This window comes from Canis lupus, chromosome 4 (genome assembly GCF_048164855.1).
Source record: "Canis lupus baileyi chromosome 4, mCanLup2.hap1, whole genome shotgun sequence".
Classification (NCBI taxonomy): Eukaryota; Metazoa; Chordata; class Mammalia; order Carnivora; family Canidae; genus Canis; species Canis lupus.
The window spans coordinates 4,871,696-4,899,679 of record NC_132841.1 but is presented as its reverse complement, the minus strand read 5'-3'; the positions used below and the strand labels follow the sequence as shown (position 1 = coordinate 4,899,679).

Below are 27,984 nucleotides of genomic sequence, written 5' to 3'. Positions count from 1 at the left end.
ATCAAATCTAATTTCGAACATACAGGAACACCACGTACAGAGGGTATTCCAAGACAGGAAGGTAAAATGAGGTATATGTATATATGCCATCCTGAGCTAAGGAATGAGATCAGAGAGTAGGGAAATTCACAGGACGATAAGAGCAAATGTTTGAAAATTAGATGCTTGTCCCGCCAGGTAGATGGTCACTCAGAAAAAAATTCTAATAAAAACTCTCATTCTGGGAAAGACCCCAACTTACATTCTTCTATGTAGTTAAGGCAGGGGCAAATGATTCTCTTGAACCCACAGGATCTTGATTGCATTCTGCTCAAAATAACCCACATGCTAAAGTGGCATAATTAAGGGAGACTTGTTTTGAACCTCTTCATTTGCAATTCCACTCCTCAGTAGACCCAGGAGAACTGAAAGCATATGTTCACACACAAACTTGTGCACAAACATTCATAGCAGTATTTCATGAATAGCCACAAAAGAGAATCTGGATATCCATTAACTTATGAATAGACAAAAGGGCAATATCACTCAGCCATAGAAGAATAAAGTACCCATCCACGCTACAACATGGAGGGACCCTGAAAATGTTATGCTAAGTGAAAGAAACCAGTAACAAAAGATCACATATTGTATGATTCCATCTATGTAAAATGTCCAGAACAGGCAAATCCATACAGACAGTAGATTAGTGGTTACAAGGGATCAGGGGAGTGGGGAAGCTGGAGTGGAGATGGGGTGTGACTGCAAAAGGATATGAGGCTTGGTTTTTGTTGTTGTTGTTGTTTGTTTGTTTTTTATAGGAGGCTTGTTTTGAGGGCAATCAAGATATTCTGTACTAAGGGACGCCTGTGTGGCTCAATGGCTGAGACTCTGCCTTCAGCTCAGGTCATGATCCCAGGGTCCCAGGATGGAGTCTCACATCGGGCTTCCCGCATGGAGCCTGCTTCTCCCTCTGCCTATGTCTCTGCCGCTCTTTGTGTGTCTCTCATGAATAAATAAATAAAATCTTAAAAAAAAAAGATATTCCGTAGTTAGTGATGATGGTTGCACAGCTTTCAAAATATACTAAAAATCACCGACTTGTATACTTTAAAGGGATGAAATTTATGCTATGCAAATTATATTTCAATAAAGCTGGTATTTAAAAAATCAAGGAGGTATGTAAAATCAGGTGGTAGTCGTAGATATACATACATTTGTACATTTGAGAATCTCTCTGCAAGGAGATTAAAAAAACTTCATGAACAGTGATTGTCTCTAGGGAGGAAATTATGGGGCTGGAGACCAGGGTGGGAAGGAAATTTCCCTCTTCCCTGTTTTTACAAGTTTTTTTTAAAACCATTTGCATCATCTTACTAGCTCCAAAATGACTTTAAAAATAAAATTGCATGTGTTTTCTAAAGAAAAAAAAAGTTTAACCTGAATATTTTCAAGATTGCCAGTTTTCGGGAAATATAGAGATGGAATAACAAGCCAAAGTACATTACAAAGAAATAGTCAAATGCAGAAGGTAGGGCATTCTACAGGACAATAGGCAGTGATTCTTAAACTGATTAATCAAATGGGGAATTTCAAGATTAAAACAGACTAAAGAGGGGCTGGGCTCCTTGGTAGCAGAGTCAGTTGAGGGCTTGAGTGTCCAACTCTTAGTTTTGGCTGAAGTCATGATCTCAAGGTCCTGAGATCAAGCCGTGCATCAGGCTCCACACTCGGTACAAGGTCTGCTTCAGATTCTGTCTCCCTCTTCCTCTGTCCCTCCTTGCCCACACACACTCTCTCTCTCTGAAATAAATAAAATCTAAAAAAAAAAAAAAAAAAAAAAAAAAAACAGACTAAAAGAGATATAGTCAAATGTAATGCTTGTCTTTCTTTAGACCTGTCTGAGTAAGTCTAGCTACAAAGGACAGCTTTGGGAATACTGGAGAGCTCTGATATGAAATGGACATAAATTGATAATAGGGGATTATTATTGATTTTGTTATGTGTGATCATACTCAGCTGGCTAGATAGGGAAATGCTCTTATTATTTTAGGAATATGTACTAAAATATTTAGTGATGTAAGTCACAAAGACTATAATTTACCTTGGATGCATCAGCCAAGGGAAATTAATGAAACAAATATGGAAAATGCAAACAATGGTTACATTTAGGTAATGTGCCTATGGACACTCAGGATATTATTTTCTCCCTTTTATGCATGTGTTTGAAACACTAATAATTAAAAATTAAATAAAAGAAAACAATTTACTTGAGGATAAAAGCAGTTAAGGAACGTGCTCCTTAGGAGCTAAGAACCAACTTTTTTCACAAGCAATGCAGCAGTGAGCAGTATCGTGCAGTGGGGAGTAGTTTGATGCAGTGGTAAGTCCTATCATGCGGCAGTGGGTCGTGGAATGCAGTGGTGAGCAGTGTAATGCACCAGTGACCCTCAGGAGAGCAGAGACCATGTGTGAGTCACTCATCACTGCAGTCCCACAAACCCAGCCCAAAAATCCGTACAGACCTGGGGCTGATAAGATATCATCCAATGAATAAACAAAGAAAGGAAAAGATGAAAGTGCTATCCAACATAGCATAGTATAAAGACTGCAGAACTCAGAGTGAGAGGATCTGAGTTCAGGTTTCAGTTCATACTTACTAGCTGAGTGATTTTTGGCAAGCTCCTTAGCTGCACATGTCTGTTTCCTTGTCTACAATAGGAAGCTCATCCCAAGAGCCGCCTGAGCTACCTCACAGGGCTGCTGCCATGTCTCAAATGAGATCATACACGAGTAAGCCTCCTTGTTCCCACCTTCCAAATAGGTCTGGAACCAACGATCCTCATCCATATGCCACCATTACCTCTCATCTGAACCCTGGCAACAGGACGTCTCATCCTGGAGTTCACTCTTCCTCCTCTACCCTGCCCCCAAAAATCCTCTGCCTGGGAGGCAGCATAAATTTTTTAAACTTTTAATAATCGGACTATTTACTAGGGAAAATTTCAACACACACAGTTCAACACCCAACGAATGCCCATACACTTATCAATCAGCTCCCACAATTATCAACATCCTCCAGTTCCTGATTCACCCAGTCCTCTCACATATGTGCATATTTATCTTTTCTTTTTTTGAAGTATTTTAAATGAAATCTCAGATGTCAAATTATTTCACCTGTCAATCTTGCCTATGCACCTCTTCCAGAAAAGCAATTAGTCTCAAAGATGTCTTTTTATGGCCACTTTGTTTCAATCAGGATCCAACAAGGTCCTCACCTGGCACTTGCCTAACATACTTCCCAAATCTCTTTTAATCTATAGCGGTTCTCCCTCCTTCTTTTTCTCCCATGCCATTTATTTGTTGAAGAAGGTGGGAATTTTAAAAATAAATCGTGTCCCTCACCTACTTAGAAAGCTCTAAAGGCATCCCGCTGCTTCACAGAATAAGATGAAAAATGCCTAGCACTCTTTCATTCATTCAATAAATCATAACAGAGCAACCACTGTGTGCCACAGAGTGCTAGTGAACCAGGGAAATGGGGGGGGGGGGGACTATGGCAAGTCAAACCCTGCCTTCATAGGGCTCAAACTCTAAGGGAAAAGAGAGCCAACAAACAGAAAACAAACTAATAAATGAACAACCTGGTTTTTAGATGGCAATGCATGCTATGATGAAAATAAGACAGGATGGGAAAAAAAGAATCACAAATGGGGGTCTGCGTGTGAGCAGAGCCTGCACGACAGGCAAGTGCAGCCATAGGACATCAGGGCCATGTGTCCCAGGCAGAGGGAAGCCAAGTGCCAAGACCCAGATGGGACAAGCTGGCTGTGGTCCCAGGAAAGAAAGCAAGCTGGTGTGGCTGGAGCCTGGCCAGTGAGAACAGGGTCAGGGATAGGGGCAGAGACTCCAGCTGGGCAGGGCCACGAGAGGCTTTGAGGGCATGGTGGGGAGTTTGGAAGCCTTGGATTCCAAGGAAAACCCTTGGAGGGCTCTGACCTGGGGGTGACAGGGTCCTCCTGCACACTGGACTTTGCACCACTAACTGTGACATGACAAGCTCCTTCTCTCGACACTCATGGTCTCACACACAGGAAGCTTTCCTCTGAACCATAGTCCTGCGCTCTGCCTTCTGGGGCTCACATCTAATCATCCTGAAGTTCCAGCTGACTTGGGAAGGTTCTCCTGAACCTCTCCAACTAGCTCAGTTGCCACCACAATATATGGACTTCTCCCTAGTAGCACTCATCACAGTGGCAATTGGCCACTTATCAGTATAATGATTGGTTTAATGTCCCTCTTCCCCAGTGAACTGTAAACTCTATGAGAGCAGAAACAACACTGATCTTGTTTTAATCTGTAGCTCTGAAGCCTAGCACTGTGCCCGGCATATCAGACAGTAAAATTAAGTACTTGCTGAATGAATAGCTTAACACTGCACTGCATTTTATGAGAAATACTAGCCAGTGTCCTGAGATAGTAAATGTAATTATTCAACACCTGGTCACTCAAAGAATATTTAAAAATCTTAAAATAACATGGACCTCAGAGATAATCTTGTCAAACCTCTTCATTTTATAAGTAACAAGACCAGACACAAAAGGGTGAAAAATAAAATGGTTGGACCTCAATTTTGAGTTGATACACAGGGGCACCTGGCCAGCTCAGTTAGTGGAGCATGTGACTCTTGATCTCAGGGTTGTGGGTTTGAGCCCCATGTTGGGCATAGAGATTACTTAAAAATAAAATCTTAAAAAAAAAAATAAAGTCGATCAACATAATGATTCAATTTCAGTTTAGCCCTCACTGGAAATTCATACTCTATTAAGTATTCTATGATTCATCCAGGGCCTCTGCTAGATCACACTGCCTTTGGGCAAATCAGCGGCAGGCGCCTTTTCCTCTGAGTGGCCCCAGCCCCATGCCGAGGTTAGGGCTAGGAGAGTGGCCTGTGGTCTGGGCTCCAGCTCTCACTTGTCCCCTTGGCCATAGCCCTTGCACAGAGAGCAACCTGGGCCACTGGCCCGGACTGCCACTTCCAAGGAAAGTCACAGGGACCGTGTCAAACATGGAGAAACCCTAATTTTACTTAAGCTTTCTGTGAAAGAATGTAATTGGAATGCCAAAAAATATGATAAAGAAGGAAAGGCAAAAAAGACTGAGGGTCAAAAAAAAAGGCCACTCTGGAGAGCAACAGGAATGTTGCAAGAACACACCCTGAAAATGCAATCCGCCAGAAGATCCAGGAGATTAATTTCTCCAGCATGAGTGCTAGGGCTGATGCTGCCGTGCAAGTGTTCATGCTGTACTAAGAACCCAAGAGAACAAAGGCCATGGCCATGTGGCTAAGTGTTCGGATGCTACATAGACGGGTATGGGCCTTGAAAAGCTTTCTCCCCTGATGAACAACCTGAACACCAATGTGCCCTCCTGGATGTTTCACCGCAGCAAATGTTGGGCAGGGTGAGCAGCGACCCTGCAAGCAGCACAGCAAAACCGCATCCAGAAGCTGCTGCAAGAAACGATTGATGAAGCTGGCCTAGCTCTCCTTGATCTCCACGTTGCAACCACCACAGGCTCAGATAAGTTCTGCCCACACCAGCGTTGCTTCCCCAGAACAGACTTGCTCATTTAAGTGATCAAGAGTAATTTAAAGAGGCCCCCAGGTGGCTCAGTGGTTGAGTGTCTGCCTATGGCTCAGGTCATGATCCTGGGATCCTGGGATCGAGTCACAGGGAGCCTGCTTCTCCCTCTGTCTCTCTCTCTGTGTCTCTCATGAATAAATAAATAAAATCCTTTAAAAAAAAGAATTATTTAAAGAACTGGTGCTTCAGTTTTCTTTACTTGTTTCTGAAATATGTTATATGTTTATAGAGATAAGTTGCACTCCAGTTACACTGGGTACATAGCGTGTGGCTAGAAAGCTGAAACACTACTTGTATAGAATGCTTTCTCTTGCTTTGCTATACTTCCTGATACATGAGAAATTCCAGGGACTTTTCACCTTGACAGATTTTATGGTTCTCTACAGTATGTGTAAGAGTATGAGAGGCATATTTTTGTAGTGCCTCTGACAGAGTGAGCATTCACCTGTTACATATGAAACGTCTTTCTCAAAAGTTACATCAAAACTATGCTACCGGGATCCCTGGGTGGCGCAGCGGTTTGGCGCCTGCCTTTGGCCCAGGGCGCGATCCCGGAGACCCGGGATCGAGTCCCACATCGGGCTCCCGGTGCATGGAGCCTGCTTCTCCCTCTGCCTGTGTCTCTGCCTCACTCTCTCTCTGTGACTATCACAAATAAATAAAAAAATTTTTTAACAAAAGACAAAACTATGCTACCAAAGTACTACAAGAATAAAGTAGAGGGTGCCTGGGTGGCTCAGTGGTTGAGCCTTTGGCTCAGGTCATGATCCCGGGGTCCTGGGATCAAGTCCCACTTCCAGCTCCCCACAGGGAGTCTGCTTCTCCCTCTGCCTATGTCTCTGCCTCTCTCTGTGTGTCTCTCATGGATAAATAAATAAAATATTTTTAAAAAAGAATAAGATAGAAAATAAAGGTTTTGGCTTTTTTTTTTCTTAAAGACACAATCTCAGCTCTCAGTGAAGAAGAAAGCCCAGAGTTTGAGAGCACATTACCACACAATAAGCTGTTTAAATACATTAATTCAAGAATGTTCACAACTCCATGAGAAAGGCAATGATGTCTCTGTCTTACAGATGAACAAACCAGGGCTTTCAGAGATCCACAGCAAGTAAGTGGCAGAACGGAGATCCAAGGCCACATGAATTGGGCTCCAGAGACCTCACTCTTCCCACATTACCCACTGATACTCCAGGTGAACAGATTAAATGAAGATATGTGAACATCTATCAATAGATCAAGCTCCGAATCAGACAGTGAGTTCTAAGGACTGAGGACTTTACACAGTCTGCAGATACCAGTCAGTTAGGAAGGAGGAGGGTCTTGTGTTGACCCTGAGAATGGAAGTGAATCTGAGAGGTACGAGATGGGTAAAGCAGAAGAACAAAAGAATGAGCAAAGGGCCAAAGTAAGGCATAAATGACTCCCTGAGAAAGGTTAAGGCAAAGCTGGAGATGAAGCTCGAATGGTAGGCGGAGGCCCCACATCCAGACCGAAGAGTGCATGGTCTGTCTTCTGAAGTCAGGACAGGGGGTGGGCACTAAAGAGGCTGGACACATTTGGAAAGTGTTGTTGCCAACAGGACAAGAAAGATACAAATGTGAGGACCTGCCATGAAGGTGTAATGGGGAACTGACTGCCATGTTAGTCAAGCCAATGGACAACTCTCATTCTCACCTTTTGGACCCATTTAACATGGTGTGATTTACTCCCTCCTCCTTAATACACTTTCCTCACTTGGCTTCCAGGACTCCTTCTCCTTGCATTTCCTCTCACCTCACTGGCCATGCCCTCCATTGCTGACTCCTCTTCTTTTCTCTGACCTGTTGGAGGCTCCTTGGGACCTCTTCTCCATCAAATATACTCCCCTGGTCGGGTTCATTTAGTTCTCGTTTTAAATATCATCTATGTGCCAATGACTTCCAAATTTATATCTGAAGCCTAGGCTTTTCTTCTAAATTCCAGACTCCTATTCAACTGCCTGCTCCATCCCAGAGCCCTGATATTTGTAGCATATCAACTACTAAAATATCATTTATTATGTTTGCTGTTTATTTTCTTGGTCCCACTCCTCTGCTAGAATGCAAATTACTTGAGGATAGGATTCTTTGATTTGTTCACTTACATTTTGAGTACTTGAAATAGTGCCTGGCACATAGTAGGCACTTGGTAAGTATTTGCAGAATAAATGAATAAAGGGACAGCATAAGGCAGCCTCGATGCAGTGTGAGAACCCTCACGAGGTACCACTACCAAGGTAGTGAAAGCAAGCGGCAGCGAAAGTAGCTGAGGGAAGGAGGGACGTGAGTATTATCAGTTTGCCATGTGAAACCTGAACCGACAGGTGGGCATTTGGGTAGAAACATTTGGTAGGATTTGGGAATTCTGGGACCAGTGTTTATTGTTATTGCTTCATCTGTAAAGAAGGGCAGGTTGTCTTGAAGATTAAATAACCTAAAACTAGCAAGTGTCTGACACATGGAAGATACATTCACCCAATAATTGTTTTCCTTCTCAGGGGCTCTTCATCTTCTTAGTCAGGTACCCCCAGCACAGTCCAGACCACCCAGCTCATATGCACATCCCTGATGATTCACCTGTTCACATCCATCACACCCTGGATCCCTCCTCCTTGACTCCTGAGAATACAGCCCTCCCTCGTCAGCCCTCTTTGAGGACTGCCTTGCTCAGGGTTACCTTTCTTCCAGGGCAGCCCTTATGCAATGACTGACCTGCTGTGAGGGCACTGAGGCCCAACCCTCTCACAGACTTGAGACAGCTATGGAAAGTCATCCCACATCAGGGCTCCCAGGGGCTGGCTGAGGCCTTTACTAGGGCTGCAAGCCACTCAGCTTCAGCCTCTGCTCAGCCTGTCAGCACCTCCTTCCCTTCTGTAGGTAAGGCACTCAACCCAAAGAAATAACCTGCCTGCTAATCTCCATTCAGACTCAGCTTCCTAAGAGCCCAGCCAGTGGCAGATATAACATCCAACAGAGCTCTGGGATTCTTTCTCATTGAAGTGCAGATGAAACCCAAGTAGAGGGGCACTTGGGTGGCTCAGTGGTAGAGCATCTGCCTTTGGCTCAGGGCTTGATCCTGGGGTCCTAGGATCAAGTCCCACGTCGGGCTCTCCCCAGGGAGCCTGCTTCTCCCTCTGCCTATGTCTCTGCCTCTCTTGTCTCTCATGAATAAATAAATAAAATCTTAAAAAAAAAAAAAAAGAAAGAAAGAAACCCACATAGACCTGGAAGGTATGGTTTGACCAAAATCCTTTTTTATATTTTTTAATTTTTTCCCAATCGTAAAATCCTTTTTTTTATCAAGAAATTTTCAAAGTTTTTAGAATGTAATGTGGTTAGTCTAATGCCACAAATAAAGGTGAGGAGGAGGTCCCAAATTTAACAAAAGAATTCAGTGGGTCTGTTAAGAGGGAAAAAAGAAATTTCATTTTTATTTTCAATAACCTCTGGCTGGTATGTAGTATTTCCTGTCATTATGAATGCAGGCAACAAAGCCTAGTGGTAACTCTTAATAACCTTGCCACAAATAGAAAATCACAGGTATTCTCACACCACATTTTAGTCTCGCAGCACCTGTCTTCAAATGTTGTTTACTGTCCTCCTGATCTTGAAAATTCAGTAATTATCTGACTACCACCTCCCACTGGACTCACGGTTACACCTTACTATTTAATAATGGGTAAAGATAAGCACATATGTTACTTCAGACAGTTTTTGTTTTAATTCTTTGGTTTTTTTTTAAAAAACGTATTTATTCATGAAAGACACAGAGAAAGAAGCATTGACATAGGCAGAAGGAGAAGCAGGCTCCCTGAGGGGAGCCGGATGCGGGACTCGATCCCATGAGCCTGGGATCAGGACCTGAGCCAAAGGCAGAGGCTGAACCACTGAGCCACCCAGGTGCCCTTACTTTTAATATTTTTATCTGGATTTCAACATGATTGATTTCCTGGGCAATCCTGCAGATTTTGGTTTTTGTGATTAAAAATATTCCACGAGGGGGTGTTACAGGCTTCATCAGACTGCCCGGGGGGTCAGGGCAGTCAGCTCACTAGGGCGACCCTGTCCGAGGGTAGAGACTGCAGGGACTCAGTCCTCTCAGGCAAAGCCGGCGAGCTGCACGTGGGGTCGCCGAGGCGCGGTCGGCCCGCGCGGACGGGCACAGGCACTTCACAGGCAGGACAGGCTGCAGCCGCGGTTGCTGTCGCGTCCTCCCCCCACCCCCACTCTGGAATGCGCTCTGCTTTATATGAAACCCACATGGTGCGCGGCTGGGGAAGGCGGCGGCACGGAAGGACCGACAAGCTGACAGCGCCCCAGGCCCGGCCCATCCGGAGAAGGCTCCAGGGCTGACGCCCCCGGGCCCGCTCCCCGCGGGGCCCCCGTGGTGACCCTGCTCCGCCACAGGAACTGGATCGCCAGGTCGCCCTGCCTTCCCAGCGCTAAATTCTGGCCCGAAACGAGCGCCCGGCCGGAGAGCGGACTCACGGCCGAGACACACCCGGAGCCCGCACCCAGGCGCCGGCTGTCGGCGAAATCCCGGGCCCCGCGCGGCTGTGACGGGCTGCTCTGCCCCGAGCGCGGCCCGGACCTGCCCGCCCGGACCTGCCCGCCCGCCCGGCTCGCGGGCCCAAGGGACGGGTCCATAGCGGGACCAGCTGCCGGGGGGGGGGGGGGGGGGGGCGGGGGGGACGCCTCCCGCGGTCCCGGGGTCCCGGGGGTGCCGGGGGCCTCGGGGTGCCGGGGGCCTCGGGGTGCTGGGGCCTCGGGGTGCCGGGGTCCCGGGGGTGTCAGGGGCCTCGGGGTGCTGGGGGCCTCGGGGTGCCGGGGTCCCGGGGGTGTCAGGGGCCTCGGGGTGCCGGGGGCCTCGGGGTGCCGGCGGCCTCGGGGTGCCGGGGTCCCGGGGGTGCCGGGGGCCTCGGGGTGCTGGGGGTCCTCGGGGTGCCGGGGTCCCGGGGGTGCCGGGGGCCTCGGGGTGCTGGGGGCCTCGGGGTGCTGGGGCCTCGGGGTGCTGGGGGCCTCGGGGTGCCGGGGGCCTCGGGGTGCCGGGGGCCTCGGGGTGCTGGGGCCTCGGGGTGCCGGGTCCCGGGGGTGCCGGGGGCCTCGGGGTGCTGGGGGTCCTCGGGGTGCCGGGGTCCCGGGGGTGTCAGGGGCCTCGGGGTGCTGGGGGCCTCGGGGTGCCAGGGGTGCCGGGGGCCTCGGGGTGCTGGGGCTCCCCGGGGCCGGCGGGGCGCGCGCGGAGCACCCCGGCCCGCACCCCTCCTGCTGCAGTGGCCCGGCCGGGGGTCCCCGTCCCCGCCCAGGACGCCCTCGTCCGGCCAGCCCCGCGGGCGCCCCCGCCGGCCCCCGCCTGCGTCCGCCGCCGGCTCGGCCCCACGCCCTCCGCCGCTACAGCCCCCGCCGGCCCCCCGACTCGCACTCACGTAGACCGAATCGATGTCGGATTTGTCGAAGAAGCGGAGCGCCCGCCTCAGCTCCAGGGCTGGGGAGACACGGTCGTCCCCGGGCTCCAGCTGCAGGTCCCCGTGTCCCGGACCGAACGGGAAGAGCTCCTGGCGGCTCAGGCAGCCCCCGGGCCCCACCAGCAGCAGCTGCAGCAGCAGCGCCCGCGTCCACGCAGTCTCGCCCCGGCGCCTCGCGGCCGACATGGTCCCGAACTGGCGTCCCGCAAACCTAGCGGCTCGGCGGACGAGGCCGGGGAGGGCGGAGACGTAACCGGACGCCCCTCGGCTGCCCCTGCACCCGCCTCCCGAGGTTCCCTCCCCGGGAAATAGCGGAGGAGGACCAGGGGAGGGGGAGGGCCCGCCCGCCCGCCCGGGGCCGGACGCGCCGCCGAGGCCGCCCAATGGGCGGGGGAGGGGGGGAGGGGGGAGGGGGGAGGGGCTCGGCCCACCCCCGGGGGAGGGGCTCGGCCCACCCCCGCGGTCCTGGCGCGTCGCCCTGGACCCCGCGGGGGCAGGAGCGCGGGGGCCGCGGGAGAGCCGAGCGCGCGGCTTCGCGCCCCGGGCCTGGGGTCCGGGCCCAGTCGGAGGGCGGGCTGCGTGGAAACGCTCCGCCTTCAGGAGCACAGTCCACCCCGGCGCTGCTCGGCGGCGTCCAGGTCGGACTCGCTGGGTGGGACTCTGGCAGGAAGAGGGGGCAGGTAGGTGCAGGAAATCAGGGAGAGGGGACTGGACCCGACGCGTTCATCTACTCATCCATCCAGATTTTCAGCGTCATTGAGTGAGGTGGAAGTTCGGCCAGACGGGGGGTCCCACCCTCGGAGACACAGTCACGAGTGTATATGATAATCCGGTGTTTGGTGGGGCGGGGCCCCCAAGTGATAAAATGACATTAGGGCTGGAATAATTGGCCAAGGAGAACTTCCGAGGGGGACCCGGGACTCGAACCACGGCTTCTGGAAGGGGATGGAAAAGTCATCAGGAGGCTGGGGAAGGGACGTTCTGGAAACTGGAGCTGTGAGCGGATTCAAGACACAATCTCCCAGTTGAGAATGTGGAACGAGGGCTGTTGGGAGGAAAGCCTTAATACCAAACCTAGGAATTTGAACTCGCTCTTAACGCTCAGAGAACAGCTATTGAGAGTTCCTGACAAAGGGCGATAAGGCATGTAGCTGGTGTCCTAAGTAATGGGTTGATCATTAATTTGGCATTCATTGGGAGGTCATCAGAGGGCTATTGAAAGGGAAAACAGGGGTGAGGGGTAGTGAGAATGGAAAAGGTGGATGGATATTGAGAAGAATTGGACCTAAGAGGCATTACAATGAAAGAAGGAATGAGACTTGATTATGAATCTGATATGGGGGTTAGGGAGAGAAGTTAGAATTGGGTGTAAGGTTTTGAGCCTGCAGGATTGCAAAACAGGGCTGCCTTTTGAAGTCAGGGACAGTGGGTGTTGGATATGTGCTTGCTATCAGACCTCTTAACCTAGAGAGGTCAACACGGGGCATTTCTGTTGCCTGTCACCAGCTAAAATGAAAGACCTAGGACGCAATTCGAAATAATTCTCACAGTAAACAGCAAATTCAATATAATATTTAAGGAGCAGGAGTCCTGAACCAATAGAAAACATAAAAAGCAAATGACATCCACCCTCTGAACAGAAAGTCTTTGATCATTCTGGATGTCTTTTTCTTTTAAATTCATTAGCTGTCACAGAAAACACTACATTTCTACAAGGTATCAGTTCGTTTTGCAACCACGATAACCCTAGGAGAGAGACCATCCCCATTTTCCTGAAGAGGGGCACAGAGATCCAGAGAGGTTTAAGTCATTTTGCTAAGGCTGCACAGCTGGAAGCCTGCAGGTGACCCAGGGTCGTCCAGTTCCAGGACCACCTTAACCACTACATTAAATGGCTTCTGTATTGATGCAGTTTCTCTCTTGTTAAAAAGTGACTAGTGTGGGATCCCTGGTTGGCGCAGCGGTTCAGCGCCTGCCTTTGGCCCAGGGCGCGATCCTGGAGACCCGGGATCGAATCCCACATCGGGCTCCCGGTGCATGGAGCCTGCTTCTCCCTCTGCCTATGTCTCTGCCTCTCTCTCTCTACGTGAGTATCATAAATAAATAAAAATTAAAAAAAAAAAAGTGACTAGTGCTCCTTGCAATCCATTACCAAATCTGATGGCTTTTCCTTTATCTCCCAGGAGCCCCTGTCCCCCACCCCTGAAGCACACTTCCTGACTGTGCTCCACACCATCCCTGGCTTCAACTGCTGTACCTCTGGGCTTCCAGGCCCCAGCACTGCCCATTCAACCCGCCAACGACTCTTTCTGGAGGCTCCTCTTCATCCTCTGTGCTTACCTGTACTCAGCATGGGCCCTATGACACCAAGCCAGCCTTTTCCTGCCTGTTGCCTCACTCAGACTATCCTCTTTCAAAGCCCCCATCTTCTGTCTCACTTCAGAGCTATGCTGAAGCTGTTGCTCGTGCCTGGAATCCTCTCCGTTTTTGGTACTCAGACAGATTCTGCAACTCCTATTGGTTCACGGCATTTCCCTCGGCTCCTACAAGAGCAAGTTCTCCAGAATACCAGTGCAAAGCTCCAAGACTATTAAGACACAATCCCTTTGGGGAGCAGTTCACAGTCTGTTGGAGAAGACAGACAGACGTGATAGTAACATGGTGAGATGTGAACTAGTCTTAACAGAATGAATACCAATAACAGTTGCCTAAGTGAGTAGCCTCAAGCAGATATGGGGAAATGGGACTTGCAGAAGTTAGATAATACGCCCAGTTTTGTAGTTTGTGGAAGAGCCGCCAGGATTTGAATGTTTTCAAATTTCAGTGTATCTGAAACCAAAGCTAATACTTTTTCTGCCACACCCTTCTGCCTTTCTGTAAAAGGAGAGGTTTCTCCCCCAATTTCCATCCACAAGGTATATCTGCTCTGTTGTTTATACATAATGTTCATTTACTATTTACATGTTCATTTATTCTATCAGAATGGTCTTGCTTAAAAAAAATAAATAAAAATAAAAATAAATTAAAAAAAGAAAAAAGAATGGTCTTGCTTAAGTGAGTCTGGTATGTACCGTAAACTGTCTGTCGTTTCCTATTAATAGCCCTGCACTCATTGCACATCGTTTGGTGCTAGGGAATGTGACATCTATGCTATGCCTCTGACTGAGACAATGTAGCTGCCAGCTACTCCTTTAGGATTTCTAGTTTTAAATACATTTAGATACACAATCTTCATCATTAAATACTTAATTTTATGTTATGCCCTGGTCATTTTCTAAGTATATGTAACAATTACATATTTTCCTCTAGTTGTTTCATGTGTTTTTTTCCCCTCCAATATAAGCTCTTTGGGGGAAGCCTCATGTGTTCTTTTCTTTTCCAGAGTTCACAGAGCCTCAACTAATGCTGTGTGCATGTTAATAAAAGTTAATAGTTTGAAAACTCAGTAGTACTTTTAAGAACCATTTGCTATCTGCAGTAGCATATGAACCCAAAATGACATAATATACCAGGTTTTTTAAAAATTATCTTTTATTAAACTCGTCACGTTAGAGACTTGTACTTTTTCACTGAGTGCTATCAACCGGATGAGACAGGAAGACAAAATTCAGGAAGCAGGCATATCTATAAGAAAACAAGTTAAACTTTCTATTTGGTTTATTCAGACAAAAGTCTAGGCAACTGAATGGAGAAATAGCTCAATTGGCTATTTCACTGAAAAAGACTAATCTCACTGAAAAAGTTCTAATCTCGTTCTCCTGTGAGGTTTGGCCACTGACCACATATGGTCATGGAAGATTCCTTTATTTACTAGATGTTATGTAGACATAAATGTGCTAGTGTTTCAATTCCAGGGGAATTTACCTAATTTGTGAATAAGATGATCACTATTTTAAACAACTTAACCTCAATTCTTATCACGGATAAAGATAACACAAATTAAATAACCACTCCTAACTAAAGAAGAGAATTATTTCCAAGAATATTTCTGTAACTATGTCATGTTCCAAAACAATGTTCATCCCAAAACAAAATTATAGGGAACTATTAAGAGATTGATCCAAAAAGTTTATGTTTATGCCTTCTCAGCTGCTATTCTTAATTATCATCTTCTAATAATGGATTTTCATATGTTAATCACTTTTTTCCAATCTTTATTGAGGTATAATTGACAAAAATTGTATACATTTAAGGCGTACAATGTAATGATTTGATATACAAATGTAAATGATTACCACAATTGAGGTAATTAACACATCTATCATTTCACAGTTGGCATTTTTTGCGTGTGTGATGAGAACACTGAAAATCTACTATCTTAATGGGGTGGCTCAGTAATTTAAGCATCTGACTCTTAATCTCATCTCAAGATTCCATCTCAGGGTCTTGAGTTCAAGCCCTGCATTGGGCTTTACTCTGGGCATGGAGTCTACTTAAGGGCGCACGTGCACACACACACACACACACAAACACTACTACCTTAGCAAATTAGCAAGTATACAATACATATTATTAACTATAGTCACCATGCTGTACATTATATCCACAGAATTTATCTTATAAACAAAGTTTGTACCATTTGGCCAACACTTCCCCATTTCCTCCATTCTTCAGCCCCTGCAACTACCATTGTACTCTGCTTCTATGAAAGAATAGCAAAGATTTTTGATATTGTAATCCATATTTATTTTAGATGGCTCATATGAATGTTTTGTTGAAAATAATACTGATTTAGCCACAGTAATCAGACAAGAAAAACAAATAAGAGGCATCCAGATTAGTAAAGAAGTTAAACTGTCACTACTTGTAGATGACATGAGACTATATATAGAAAATTCTAAAGACTTCACCAAAAAAAAAAACTACTAGAGCTGATAAATTAATCCAGGAAAGTCACAGGATAGAAAGTAAGTATACAGAAATCTGTTCCATTTTTATACACTAATAATGCAGTAGCAGAAAGAGAAATTTAAAAATAATACCATTTAGGGCAGCCCCGGTGGCGCAGCAGTTTAACGCCGCCTGCAGCCCCGGGGTGTGATCCTGGAGACCCCGGATCGAGTCCCACGTCGGGCTCCCTGCATAGAGCCTGCTTCTCCCTCTGCTGTGTCTCTGCCTCTCTGCCTGCCTCTCTCTCTCTCCACCTCTGAATAAATACAAAATAAAAAATAAAAATAATACCATTTACAATTGCACCAAAAAGAATAAAATATCTAGGAATAAAGGTGAAAGACCTATAGTCTTAAAACTATAAACACTGATGAAAGAAATTGAAGATGACACCAACAAATGGAAAAGCATTCCACGTTAATGGGTTGGAAGAATTAGTAACATTGAAATGTCCTTATTACCCAAAGCAATCTACAGATTCAATGCAATCCCTATCAAAAAAAACACCAGCATTTTTCACAGAACTAGAATTTTTAAAATCCTAAACTTGTATGTAACCACAGGAGGCCCTGAGTAGCCAGAGAAATCCTCAGAAAGAAGAACAAAGCTGGAAGTATCACAATACCAGGTTTGCAGATACAGTACAAAGCTGTAGTAATGAAAACAGTATAGTGCTGGCACAAATATAGACATGTAGGTCAATGGGACAGAATAGAAAGCCCAAAAATAAATCCCACAACAATATGATCTGACAAAGGAGGCAAGACTATACAATGGGGAAAGGATAATCTCTTCAATAAACAGGGCTAGGAAAACTGGACAGCTACATATAAAAGAATGAAATAGGACCACTTTCTAAACACCACACACAAAAATAAACTCAAAATGAATTCAAGACCTGAATGTGAGACCTAAAACTATAAAAACCCTGGAAGAGAACATAGGCAGTAATTTTTTACATCAGCCGTGGCAACATTTTTCTAGATGTGTCTCCCTAGGCAAAGGAAACAAAAGCAAAATGAAATTCTCAGGACTATACCAAATAAAAAGCTTTTGCACAGTGAAAGAAACCATAAAAAAAACAGAAAGACAACCTACCTACTGAATGGGAAAAGATATTTGCAAATGACATATCTGGTAAGGGGTTAATATTCAAAATATGTAAAGAACTTATACAACTCAACACCAAAAAAAAAAACCCAAACAATCTGATTTAAAAATGGACAGAAGACCTGAATAGACATTTTTCCAAAGAAGATATAAAGATGAGTCAAGTCACATGAAAAGATGCTCAACATCACTAATCATCAGAGAAATGCAAATAAAACCACAGTGAGATATCATCTTGCACTAGTTAGAAAGGCTAATATTGAAATGACAAGAAATAGCAAGTGTTGGTGAGGATATGGAGAAAAAGGAACCCTCATGCAATATCAGTGGGAATACAAACTGGTGTAGCCACTGTAAAAAGTGTGGAGTTTCCTCAAAAAATAAAAAATAGAACTATCATATGATCCAGTAATTCCACTACTGGATGTTTACCCAAAGAAAACAAAAACACTAATTTGAAAGATATATATGTACCTATGTTTAGTACAGCATAATTTACAATAGCCAAGATATGGAAGAAGCCTAAGTGTCCATCAATAGACCAATGGATAAGGAAAATGTAATACACGTGCACTGGAATATTATGCAGTCATAAAAGGGATGAGCTCTTGCCATTTGAGACAATATGAGTGGGCTGGGTGGGCTTAGAGGATATTATGCAAACCGGAATACTGAGAAAAAAAATACCATAGGATTCTGCATAGAAGTGGAATCTAAAAAACACCCAAATGGATAAACAAACAAAAGCAGAATCAGACCTTTAAGTACAGAAAACAAACTGATGGTTGCTGAGAGAAGAGCCATGGGGAGTTGAGCAAAATGGCTGAAGGGAAGAGGGAGATACCAGAATAAATCATGGGAATAAAAAGCATAACATAAGGAATACAGTCAATGATATTGTAATAGTGATTTAACAGGACAGATGGTAACTGCACTTGAACATAGCACAATGCATAAACCTGTCAAATCACTAAGTTGTACACCTGAAACAAATGTAACATTGTGTCTCAGCCCTACTCAATCAATCAATCAATAACTATAAAATAATAGTGATTTGTGATGGGTCATACATATGGCCTCAGATTGTCATAACATTCAATTGTCAAGTGCAAATGAAGGCATTATTTCTTATTAATTTTTTTTTAATAAGACATACTTAAACTTACAATCCTGAGATCGAGACCTGATCTGAGATCAAGAGTTGGACACTTAACCTACTGAGCCACCCAGGCACCCTTCTTAATTTTATTTTGTTATTAAATCTTCATAAAGTCCTATTCCTGTGTGGTAAATTTAATGTAACCAAACCTGAACAGGTCAAACTTGTATAAATAAATAAGTTCAGCATAAATTGTGATGACCAAATGATTGTAATGTACGTCACTGTAACTGACTGTACTCAGTCATAGAGGAAGAAGACCATGATGAGTCATTACTTTGTCTTAGCTAATTAGAGCTATGTATTTACACGTATTTACAAAACCATGTTGGTAAAAATTTCCTCATTGGAATGGGATTGAGCAATAGTCACCACTTAGCTTCTGGTTATGTATGTTACACTGAGAACCACTGACCACTTAGCAAATGGGTAGCCATCGGATCTTGCAAAATTAAAAAAAAAAAAAAGTAACACATTTCCTTACAAGATTCTTATGAGATCAAGTATGCTTAGCAGGGTAAAGTAAGTATGTTTGACTAGAACAAGTTCAGCCCATCTAGGCCAGTGGTATAGGCTACATGTTATCTCCTTAGTGCTTAGAATCTGTACCTTCTGGGGTGAGGTTGCAGTAGATAGTGTTCTGCGGATATTTTACATTTCAATAAAATAGATTAGACAACTGCCTTCACGGGATTATCCTAGAGGGTACAAAAGACTTCTTCAAGTCCTAATTTACCACTGGTTTTAATTTTGTTTGTCTAACTTAAGGTTTTCCTTCCAATTAAAATCAGAGAACATGTTTTGACATAGCAGAGGGAATTTCAGGAGACTAGAAGAGGTACAAGGATACAATTGAGGAATGAAAGATAACAGAAAATCAGGGTGTTTATGACCCAATTGGCCCAGTTCACAATCTCCCTCAAGTCAGCCAGGTAAAACCATTCAAGTATTGAAGACAGAGTACACATTTAGTGCTAGGTTTTTTGGGCAGGTTAATTGACCCCTAGATAATTTTATCTAGCATTTATTTTTATACCTTCAGTAACCCTATATTGATCATGCATTCATTAATGACTATTTATTGAGCACCGACTATGTACCTGACACTATTCTGGGCATTGAGACACACCCAAGAACAAAATATTCTCATGGGGGGAGATGGACAACAAGGGAATGAATAAGCAATTAGATATTGTGTGGAGAGGTGATGGGTAAAAGTGCTATGAATAAAAATAAATTAGGAAAAAACTGAAGAGTATTGTGACATGGGTGGGTGTGAAAATTATTTTATTTAGGAAGATCAAGGAAGTCTTCACCGAGTACCTGTTCCCTTTGGAACAGAGGCCTGAAGAAGTTAGGGAGCCACATGTGGACAGGATGAAGGAGCATTAGTAAGTAGAAGTCTGGACAGGGCTGCGTTCAGGGTGTGGGGACCATAGATGTAAAGTTCCTCAGCAAGAATGGGCTCCCTCTGTTCAAGACCATCAAGGTGGGACACTTGGGTAGCTCAGTGGTTGAGCGTTTGCTTTTGGCTCAGGGCATGATCCTGGGGTCCTGGGATTGAGTCCCACATCGGGCTCCCTGCATGGAGCCTGCTTCTCCCTCTGCCTGTGTCTCTGCCTAGCTCTCTATGTCTTCCATGAATAAATAAATAAAATCTTAAAAAAAAAAAAAAAGACCAGCAAGGTCCAGTTGGGAGAGCTGGGTAAGCAGGGGTAAACCCCTTGGCCCTATTGGCCAAAGTAAGGGCTTTTGAGAGTCAACAAGCACCTGAAAATAGTTAAATAGGCAATGTCAAAACTGGAAGGAATCAACCAAATTACCAGAATACATCCATGACCGAATTAAACAGCTGTCTCCGGTTTTGGAAAACATTGAAAATGGTACGAATCTAGTACAAAAGAGCCAAGAAGGAAAATGATTCCAGTTTGAGACTAAATGAGATATTATCACTGAAAGGTTATTAGTACAAAGACCAAAATACTATTGTCTCTTCATTGAATTTAGGTACTGTCACTTCTGCTAGGATGCTTGCTTCAATAATGCAAATCTATTCTAATATGAATGATGTATTAATAAACAGTTTCAGCATAATGCATTTTGGTATTTGCATATGCAAATTTTTGCCTTCGAGAAACACCAGCTGAACACAGAAAGCTGCACCCGCTTGAACAGAGCCATGTAGGAATGTGCAAAATGCACACAAGCACAGCTCTTACCCAGACAGTGAGCTACACCCATCCTCATCTGGGTCTAGGACTTTCTATCCCACTTCAGATATTCCTCCTTCTACTCCTCCACTAACCTGCAAGCAGCCCCATTGGCAAAGGTTGTCCTGGCCCTGTGGTCCTAGGGATCCTCTCTTTTATTCCCACCTCGCCTACTTTGTATTTTCCGTCTCTATTTTTTTTTTCTCCTCTCCCCCTTTATCCCATTTCTTTTATTTTCTTCTTTTTTGTTCTCTTCCTCTCACACCCTGGGAGCTGGGCACACAATTCTACAGAAGTTCCGGATGTTTTTCAAGGGAAAGTGCCATAGATGCTGTGGTATGTATGCATTTCTCAACCATTCAACATGTGTTACAGTGAGATAATATGCAAATATCTATACAGTGTTGCCACTAAAGTACATATACATCATTTTGTATTCACTTTTTTCCTATTAATGCTATAGTATAATGATTTTCCATGTTGCAGTATAGCTTTATTTATATATTTCATATGCACTGCATTTATATTAGAGTCTGACCATTTCCCAACTGTTAGCATTTAGGCTGTTTCTAATTTTTTTTTTTGTCTATTATTTAATCACATCTGCAGTAAATATTGCTCTTCCTCTGGGGATTATTTCCTGAAATCCTCTTCCCCAAAGGATTAAAGGATGTGAACATTTTTTTAAAAAATCAACTTTATTAAAATATGTTTTATAAGTAATAAACTGTAATAAGGATGTGAACATTTCCGTTGTCCTTGGTATGTCACTGTTGAGAGTAAGGGCAAAAGGAGATGAGAAATAGGTTGTGGGCAAAAATCACCACCAACACTGGAGAAATAAGATGCGTGTCTTTTAATCTTTCTACAGATCCAGTTCAAATGCACTTTCTGCAAAAATCCTTCCCAAATCCCCCCAACACAATTCATCTCTTTCTTATATCTTATTTGTCAATGATTTTAACAATACCTCATCTTGGCTGAGAACTCTTTAGTTTACAAAGTGTATCTACAATCTCAATTATATTGCAGTATTTTCTATCCCCATTTTATAGATAAGGAAACTGAGACTCAGAGTAAATGCCTTGCCCAAGGATATTGAATGAACAAGAAGCAGGGCCAGGTAGTTAAACACAGAGTCCTATCTTTTTTTTTTTTTTAAGATTTTATTTATTTATCTATTCATGAGAGACACAGAGAGAGAGGCAGAGACATAGGCAGAGGGAGATGCAGGCTCCATGCAGGGAGCCCGATGTGGGACTCGATCCCGGGACTCCAGGATCACACCCTGAGCCAAAGGCATACGCTCAACTATTGAGCCACCCAGGTATTTCAAGGACAACTCCTAACTATGGTGAAATTTTATTTTGACTTTTTTTTTTAAGATTTTATTTATTTATTGATGAGACACACAGAGAGAGGCAGAGACTTAGGCTGAAGGAGAAGCAGGCTCTCTGAGGGGAGCCTAATACAGGGCTCAATCCCAGGACCCCAGGATCATGCCCTGAGCCAAAGGCAGATGCTCAACCACTGAGCCACCCAGGTGCCTCTTTATTTTGGCTTTTGAAATAATGTTGATTTCTCCACACAGCCTCTCCAAAAGGCTGGGCAGCCTCTTCAGTTTTCAGAAGCTCCGTCAGGAACAAGAGAGCACACCTCTCTGTCTTCCAGAACAGTAATTCCTAGCAGGGTGTACTGAGAGACAGGAGGCTGGGAGGCGGGGAAGAATGTCAGAATCATCTTCCACAGATTCTGATCAACCTGAGGGGTGTGCCAGGATCTGGGAAGGGGGTGGAGAGGCAAGATGGAGAATTACTGATCAAAACTTGAGATATGTTTGTTGAGATGTTCATGTGATCACATTTGCTCACTTTGTTCCATTCTGGATAATTCCTATCACAGTGGGATTTCCTATGTACAGACCCTTTAATTCTGATTACAAACTATTCATTCCTATATAAACAAAAAAGTATAGGAATAAAGAAAATTTGAATTCATACAATGGAAGCTGATCAAGGAAGGGCATTTCAAACCCTCTTCATTATAATCCTGTGAAGAAATGTGCTCTATTCATGGCTGAGTAGTCCAGTGGGAAAAAGGCTGGCCTGGAAATCATGCATGCTAATGAACATGAAAATCAATGTGTTCCTTAAAGTGTTCTTCATATTTACCTAGTGAAAGGCTCCTGGGAAGTTTCCCTTCCTTCTTTCATCTGCTGCCTGGGATTCAGATGTGTTAACTGGAGCTCAGCAGTTGACTTAAACCATGAAGCATACCCAGGGAGAGTGCTATAGCAAGCTGCAAGGGCCCCAAGGATTGCATGGAGCTGCTCCACTGCCTGCACTTCTCTTATGTGAGAGAAGGATCATAGTAAAGGGCTAAGCTCTACACAGGGAATGCATCACAGAGAGTCCCCTCTACAGAGTATACCCTAATCCCTCATAAACTGATGGCTCAAGCTTCCCCTGCAGGGTGCATCCTGATTCTCTGCTTTTCCAATGCTTGCAGGTTGGATCTGGACTTTGCTCTGACAGAGGCCCTTGTATAGGATCCTGACTGGAATGAGGGCATGGGAGAGAGGAATCTACACTCATGTGGTCACTAATGTACTGATGCAAGTGCCCACCTGGAGGGGTGCTTCTCAATCTGCCCATGGTGAAGGATTGCACCCAATTTGTCATGGACTGATACTTCTATAAAATATAATTAAAATGAAAAATACAATTAAAATTAAAACGTTTCACAGTGCTTAATTTCACATTATTTAGTTATTTGATTGAATAGACATAACATCACTCTATCAAATTGATATAAAACTTTCTCATCACAGATGCTCTTAGGTTTTACACTTGTCTGGCTGAATACCGGTAACAATCCGCAGACTAGCTCTGGTCTATAGACCACATTTTGGGTAGCATGGAGCTTTTAAGCTACACCTAAAAGGAATAGTATGGGTGTATATTAATTGAAATGTCTACTCTAGATAGAGTGAATAATTTTATATGAGATAATTTTTATACAGAACAATGCTATTATAAACATAAGTTATTTGAAACAGTCACTGCTGGTTAGTTTTCTCCAAATTGTTGGAGGCAGTGGATTGGAAAGCAATTCACTGAGGTCTTAGATCCTCTGCTTCTGTCTATATTATTCTTATTCTCAATTTTAGAATGTGTTATAATTTTAACTGTAAAGCTCCTCAAATCATACCTGTTAGCCCCCTTTTCAATGTCAGACTACAGATTGAATCAGATTACTATGAAATTCAAGATCAGGTTTGGAAAAGAAAATAATTCGTAAATGCAAGCCAGCCTTAAGGGTGCGTGGAGGGCAAAGGGATAATTTTTGGTGATGGGAGGGGAATGGTAAACAGATGTCAAGTGACAATTTAAGCAGGTGCTCTACCAAAGAATTGGAAACCATCTGATGGGCAAATGGATTTGTTATCTATAGGGAAAGTTGCAGGCTTTCTCAATACCACACTAGTGTTAGGAGTCCTTCCTTTATTTAAAGGCCATACATCAAGGCACCAAAGCAGGATTTGGCATGGGTGAAGAGAATGCCTTTCTTCTGTAAAATGAGAGGAGTGTAATTTTGAAAGAATTGCTAGAAAAGGAAAACTAGTGTGTATGGGTTGAATTGTATCTCTCCCAAATGCTATACGTTGAAGTCCTAAGCCCCAGTACAGCAGATGTGACTATATTTGGAGATAGGGCCTTGAAAGAAATAAGTTAAAATGTGGCCATTAGGATGGACCCTAATAATATGACTGATGTCCTTACAAGAAGAGGAAATTTGGACACCTAGGAAATACTAGGGGTGCATACACAGAGAAAAAAAGACCATGTTGAAAGGCATCAGGACAGTAGCCATCTTTAAGCCAAAGAGAGAGGCTTTGTGGGGAGCTTATCCCTGACGCCTTGATCTCAGGCATCCAGCCTCCAGCACTGGAGAAATAAGTATCTGTTGTTTAAGTTACCCAGTGTATGGTACTTTGTTACAGTAGCTCTAGGAAACCAAGACACAGTGTGACACCTCAACTTTCTGGGTATTCTCAACTATATCTTTCTTTTTAAGTTGTGCATCATGTTTATGACATACACTCAGGCAGAGAAGACTGGAAGGAAATCAGCAACTTGCTAATCATACACACATTAAGGTGACTTTTGTATACTCTATTTTAAAAAAATGTGACATAGTTCTATTCTTTTTCTCATTTTAAAAATAATTTTTATTTTGAAATAGCTTAAGACTCATGAGAAATAGATGGATCATTTTATTTTTAAGATTTATTTATTTTGGGGAGAGCGCAACAGAGAGTGAGTGGGGGAGGGGCAGAGGGAGACAATCATCAAGCAGATTCACCACTGAGCACAAAGCCTGAGGTGGGACTTGATCTCATGACCCATGAGATCACTACCTGAGCTGAAACCAAGAGTTGGATGCTTAACTGACTGAGCCACCCAGGTACCCCTAGGTAGATCATTTTAAAGAAGGAATGCAATAGAGCTTAAGGATCTAGAAATGGATTCCTTTGAAATTACCCAAGCTTATGTAGCCCTTGGAGGGTATAGCCCACCAAATCCCAGTTGGAGGCCCTGCCAGTTACATAACTCTTATTGAACCATTTACTTGTTTTTCATTTTATTTTATTTTTAATTTTTAAAAAGATTTTATTTATTCATGAGCAACAGAAAGAGAGAGGGAGAGAGTGAGAGGCAGAGGCAGAGGGAGAAGCAGGCTCCATGCAGGGAGCCTGATGTGGGTTTCAATCCCAGGACTCAGGATCACGACCTGAGCCAAAGGCAGACGCCCAACCACTGAGCCACCCAAGCATCCCCATTTACTTGTTAATATCCCATTCTGCATCAACCTGATAATAATAACCACTGGGTCTGCTTGTCTACCTTCTCTCAGCTGTTATTGACATCTTGCTCATTCTAGGTCTAGACTAAGTGCTTTGAATAATCCTGAGTCTTTCCTGATGCCCTCAACTCTGATGAATATGAAGTCCTACCTTGGTCTACTTATCTTCTATAGTAAGACTACTGTTTTGTATTATACTTCATATAATACTACTACTGTTTTGCATTATACTTTGGTATTATACTGTTTTGTATATACTTCTTTATGTTTTTGTGCTATCCTCATTGCATAAATATTTACTAAGTTGCTACTATATGTAGGCTCAGATCTGAGGAAACAGCCCAGAACAAAACAAAGTCCCTCCTCTCACAATGCTTCCATAGGTGGGAAGACAGATAATAAGCAAACAAAAACCTATAGCGGCCAGTGGTGATCCAAGCTGTGAAGAATAATGGAGCAGGGTAAGAGGACAGAGACAGGGAGGTGTCGGTAAAAGGAAGGCATGCTAGTTGGATGGGACGTTGAGGAAGACCTCTCTAATGAGGGGACACTAGCCCAATGATTCTGAAAATGTGGGACAGGCAGCATCAGCAGCATTCAGGAACTTGTTAAAATACACATTCTCAGGCCTACCCCAGACCTACTGAATCAAAAATCGTAGTAGTGGGCCCCCCATCTGTGTTTTAGCAAGCCATCCAGGCGATTCTGATGCTGGCTAGAGTAAGCTGGCATTTATACTATCATTTCTGAATTCTTTTAGAGCCTGGTGTAGGGCCTTGCATACATTAGTTGGTCAATGAGTGTCTTTCGTCCGAATGGAGTAGGTACTTTTCTTTCTCAGAGTTGTTGATCTCAGCCTTCATAAGGAATAGTGATGTATGCTATGTGTCACACATCCACAACACCTTGGGTTATACTTGCTTCTCACTTTTCCTTGCCCTCTTGCCATTCTCCTCCTTCTTCCTGATACTATTTCCTTTTTAGTTTTCCTTTTACTTTGTCCTACATATACCATCTCTTTCCTCCTATATCCTCTTTTTTTTTTTTTAAGATTTTATTTATTTACTCATTAGAGACCCATACAGAGAGAGAAAGAGAGAGGCAGAGACATAAACGGAGGGAGAAGCAGGCTCCATGCAGGGAGCCTGATGTGGGACTCAACCCCAGGACTCCAGGATCACACCCTGAGCCAAAGGCAGACGCTTAACCGCTGAGCCACCCAGTTGTCCCTCCTCCTATATCCTCTAATAAATAAGAGAAAACCCATGTACTTCCCCCTTGATCCACATAACTCTGAAAATCAAATTTGTTTGAAACACAGCCATATATTTCCTACTTGATTTCTTCTAACTGAAAGTAAAATGGTAGTCCTCCCTACATTCTTCATTCATTCACTTGTTTGTTCCTTCAGCATCTACTATATGCTGGACATAGTTTTGGGCAAGAGTAGATAAAATCTTTCTGTAAAGAGCCAGATTGTAAATATTGTAGGCTTTGTAGGCCAAGGACTAATGTCCTCAATTTTTAAGATTTTTTTTTAAAGATTTTATTTATTGATGAGAGACACACAGAGAGAAGCAGAGACGCAGGCAGAGGGAGAAGCAGGCTCCATGCAGAGCCTGATGTGGGACTCAATCCCAGGACCTTGGGATCATGACCTGAGCCAAAGGCAGATCCTCACCACTGAGCCAATCAGGTGTCCCAAGATTTTTTTTTTTTTTTTTTTTTTGAAGATTTTTAAGTAATCTCTTCACCCAATGTGGAGCTCAAATCTGCAACCCTGAAATCAAGAGTCAAATGCTTTACTGAGCCAGCCAGGTGCCCCAGTAATGTCAACTCTTTTTAAAAAAGATATTTAAGTAATCTCTAAATCCACTGTGGGGCTCAAATCAACAACCCTGAGATCAAGAGTTGCATACTCTACTGACTGAGCCAGTCAGGTACTCCAGTAATGTCCTCAACTCTTTTTTTTTTTTTTTTTTAAGGATTTTATTTATTTCTTCATGAGAGACAGAGAAAGAGAGAGAGAGAGGCAGAGACACAGGCAGAGGGATAAGCAGGCTTCATGGAGGGAGCCTGACGTGGGACTCGATCCTGGGACTCCAGGATCACGCCCTGGGCTGAAGGTGGCGCTAAACCACTGAGCACCCTGGGCTGCCCTGTCCTCAACTCTTGAAGCAACTTCTCTCACCAAAAAGCTAGAAATGGTTTTTGTTTTTTTCTTTTTTCACATTTTAAAATGTAAAAGCCATTCTTAGCTTGTTGGCTATATGAATAGTAGGGTTGGGCTGAATTTGGCCCTGGGCTATTAGTTTTTGCTGACCCCTGGTTTTAGCTATGGAGATACAGCATTGACTGGAATAGATGAGCATTCCTTCTGTCATAAAACTTACATTATGGTTGAGGGAGACAAAATAATACAATAATACAATTATATACAAAATGTAAGAAATGCTTAGTGCCATGGGGAAAATGGAATAAAGTAGGGGCATTGGGAATGTAGTGGTGGGAAGAATGTTAAATGAGATGGTGAAGAAAAGCTTCAATGAAAAAGGTGTCATTTGGGAACACCTGGGTGGCTCAGCAGTTGAGCGTCTGCCTCAATAAAATATAACAAATATTATATTTATTATAAATATAGGTATATTT

General features: G+C 43.9%; 1 protein-coding gene and 2 long non-coding RNA genes across 3 annotated transcripts in view; 1 reads left to right on the top strand and 2 right to left on the bottom strand.

The window, feature by feature from the left end:
* Positions 1–11,495, bottom strand: part of NID1 (nidogen 1) — an 82,972-nt gene extending 71,477 nt beyond the window's left edge. The window contains exon 1 of the mRNA XM_072822985.1: positions 11,062–11,495. Within this exon, the coding sequence (XP_072679086.1) occupies positions 11,062–11,286 (225 nt within the window). The 5' untranslated portion in view covers positions 11,287–11,495. The remainder of the gene's footprint in view (positions 1–11,061) is intronic.
* An 85-nt stretch (positions 11,496–11,580) lies between these two features.
* Positions 11,581–14,138, top strand: LOC140631756 (uncharacterized). Its single transcript, XR_012029279.1, has 3 exons — positions 11,581–11,780; positions 13,032–13,186; positions 13,284–14,138. It is a non-coding gene; the product is annotated as an uncharacterized lncRNA (long non-coding RNA).
* Positions 14,139–14,629: 491 nt separating this feature from the next.
* Positions 14,630–27,984, bottom strand: part of LOC140631458 (uncharacterized) — a 36,591-nt gene continuing 23,236 nt past the window's right edge. The window contains exons 3-4 of the long non-coding RNA XR_012029008.1: positions 16,083–16,246; positions 14,630–14,724 (exon numbers count right to left, since the gene is read on the bottom strand). This is a non-coding gene — a long non-coding RNA (uncharacterized lncRNA). The remainder of the gene's footprint in view (positions 14,725–16,082; positions 16,247–27,984) is intronic.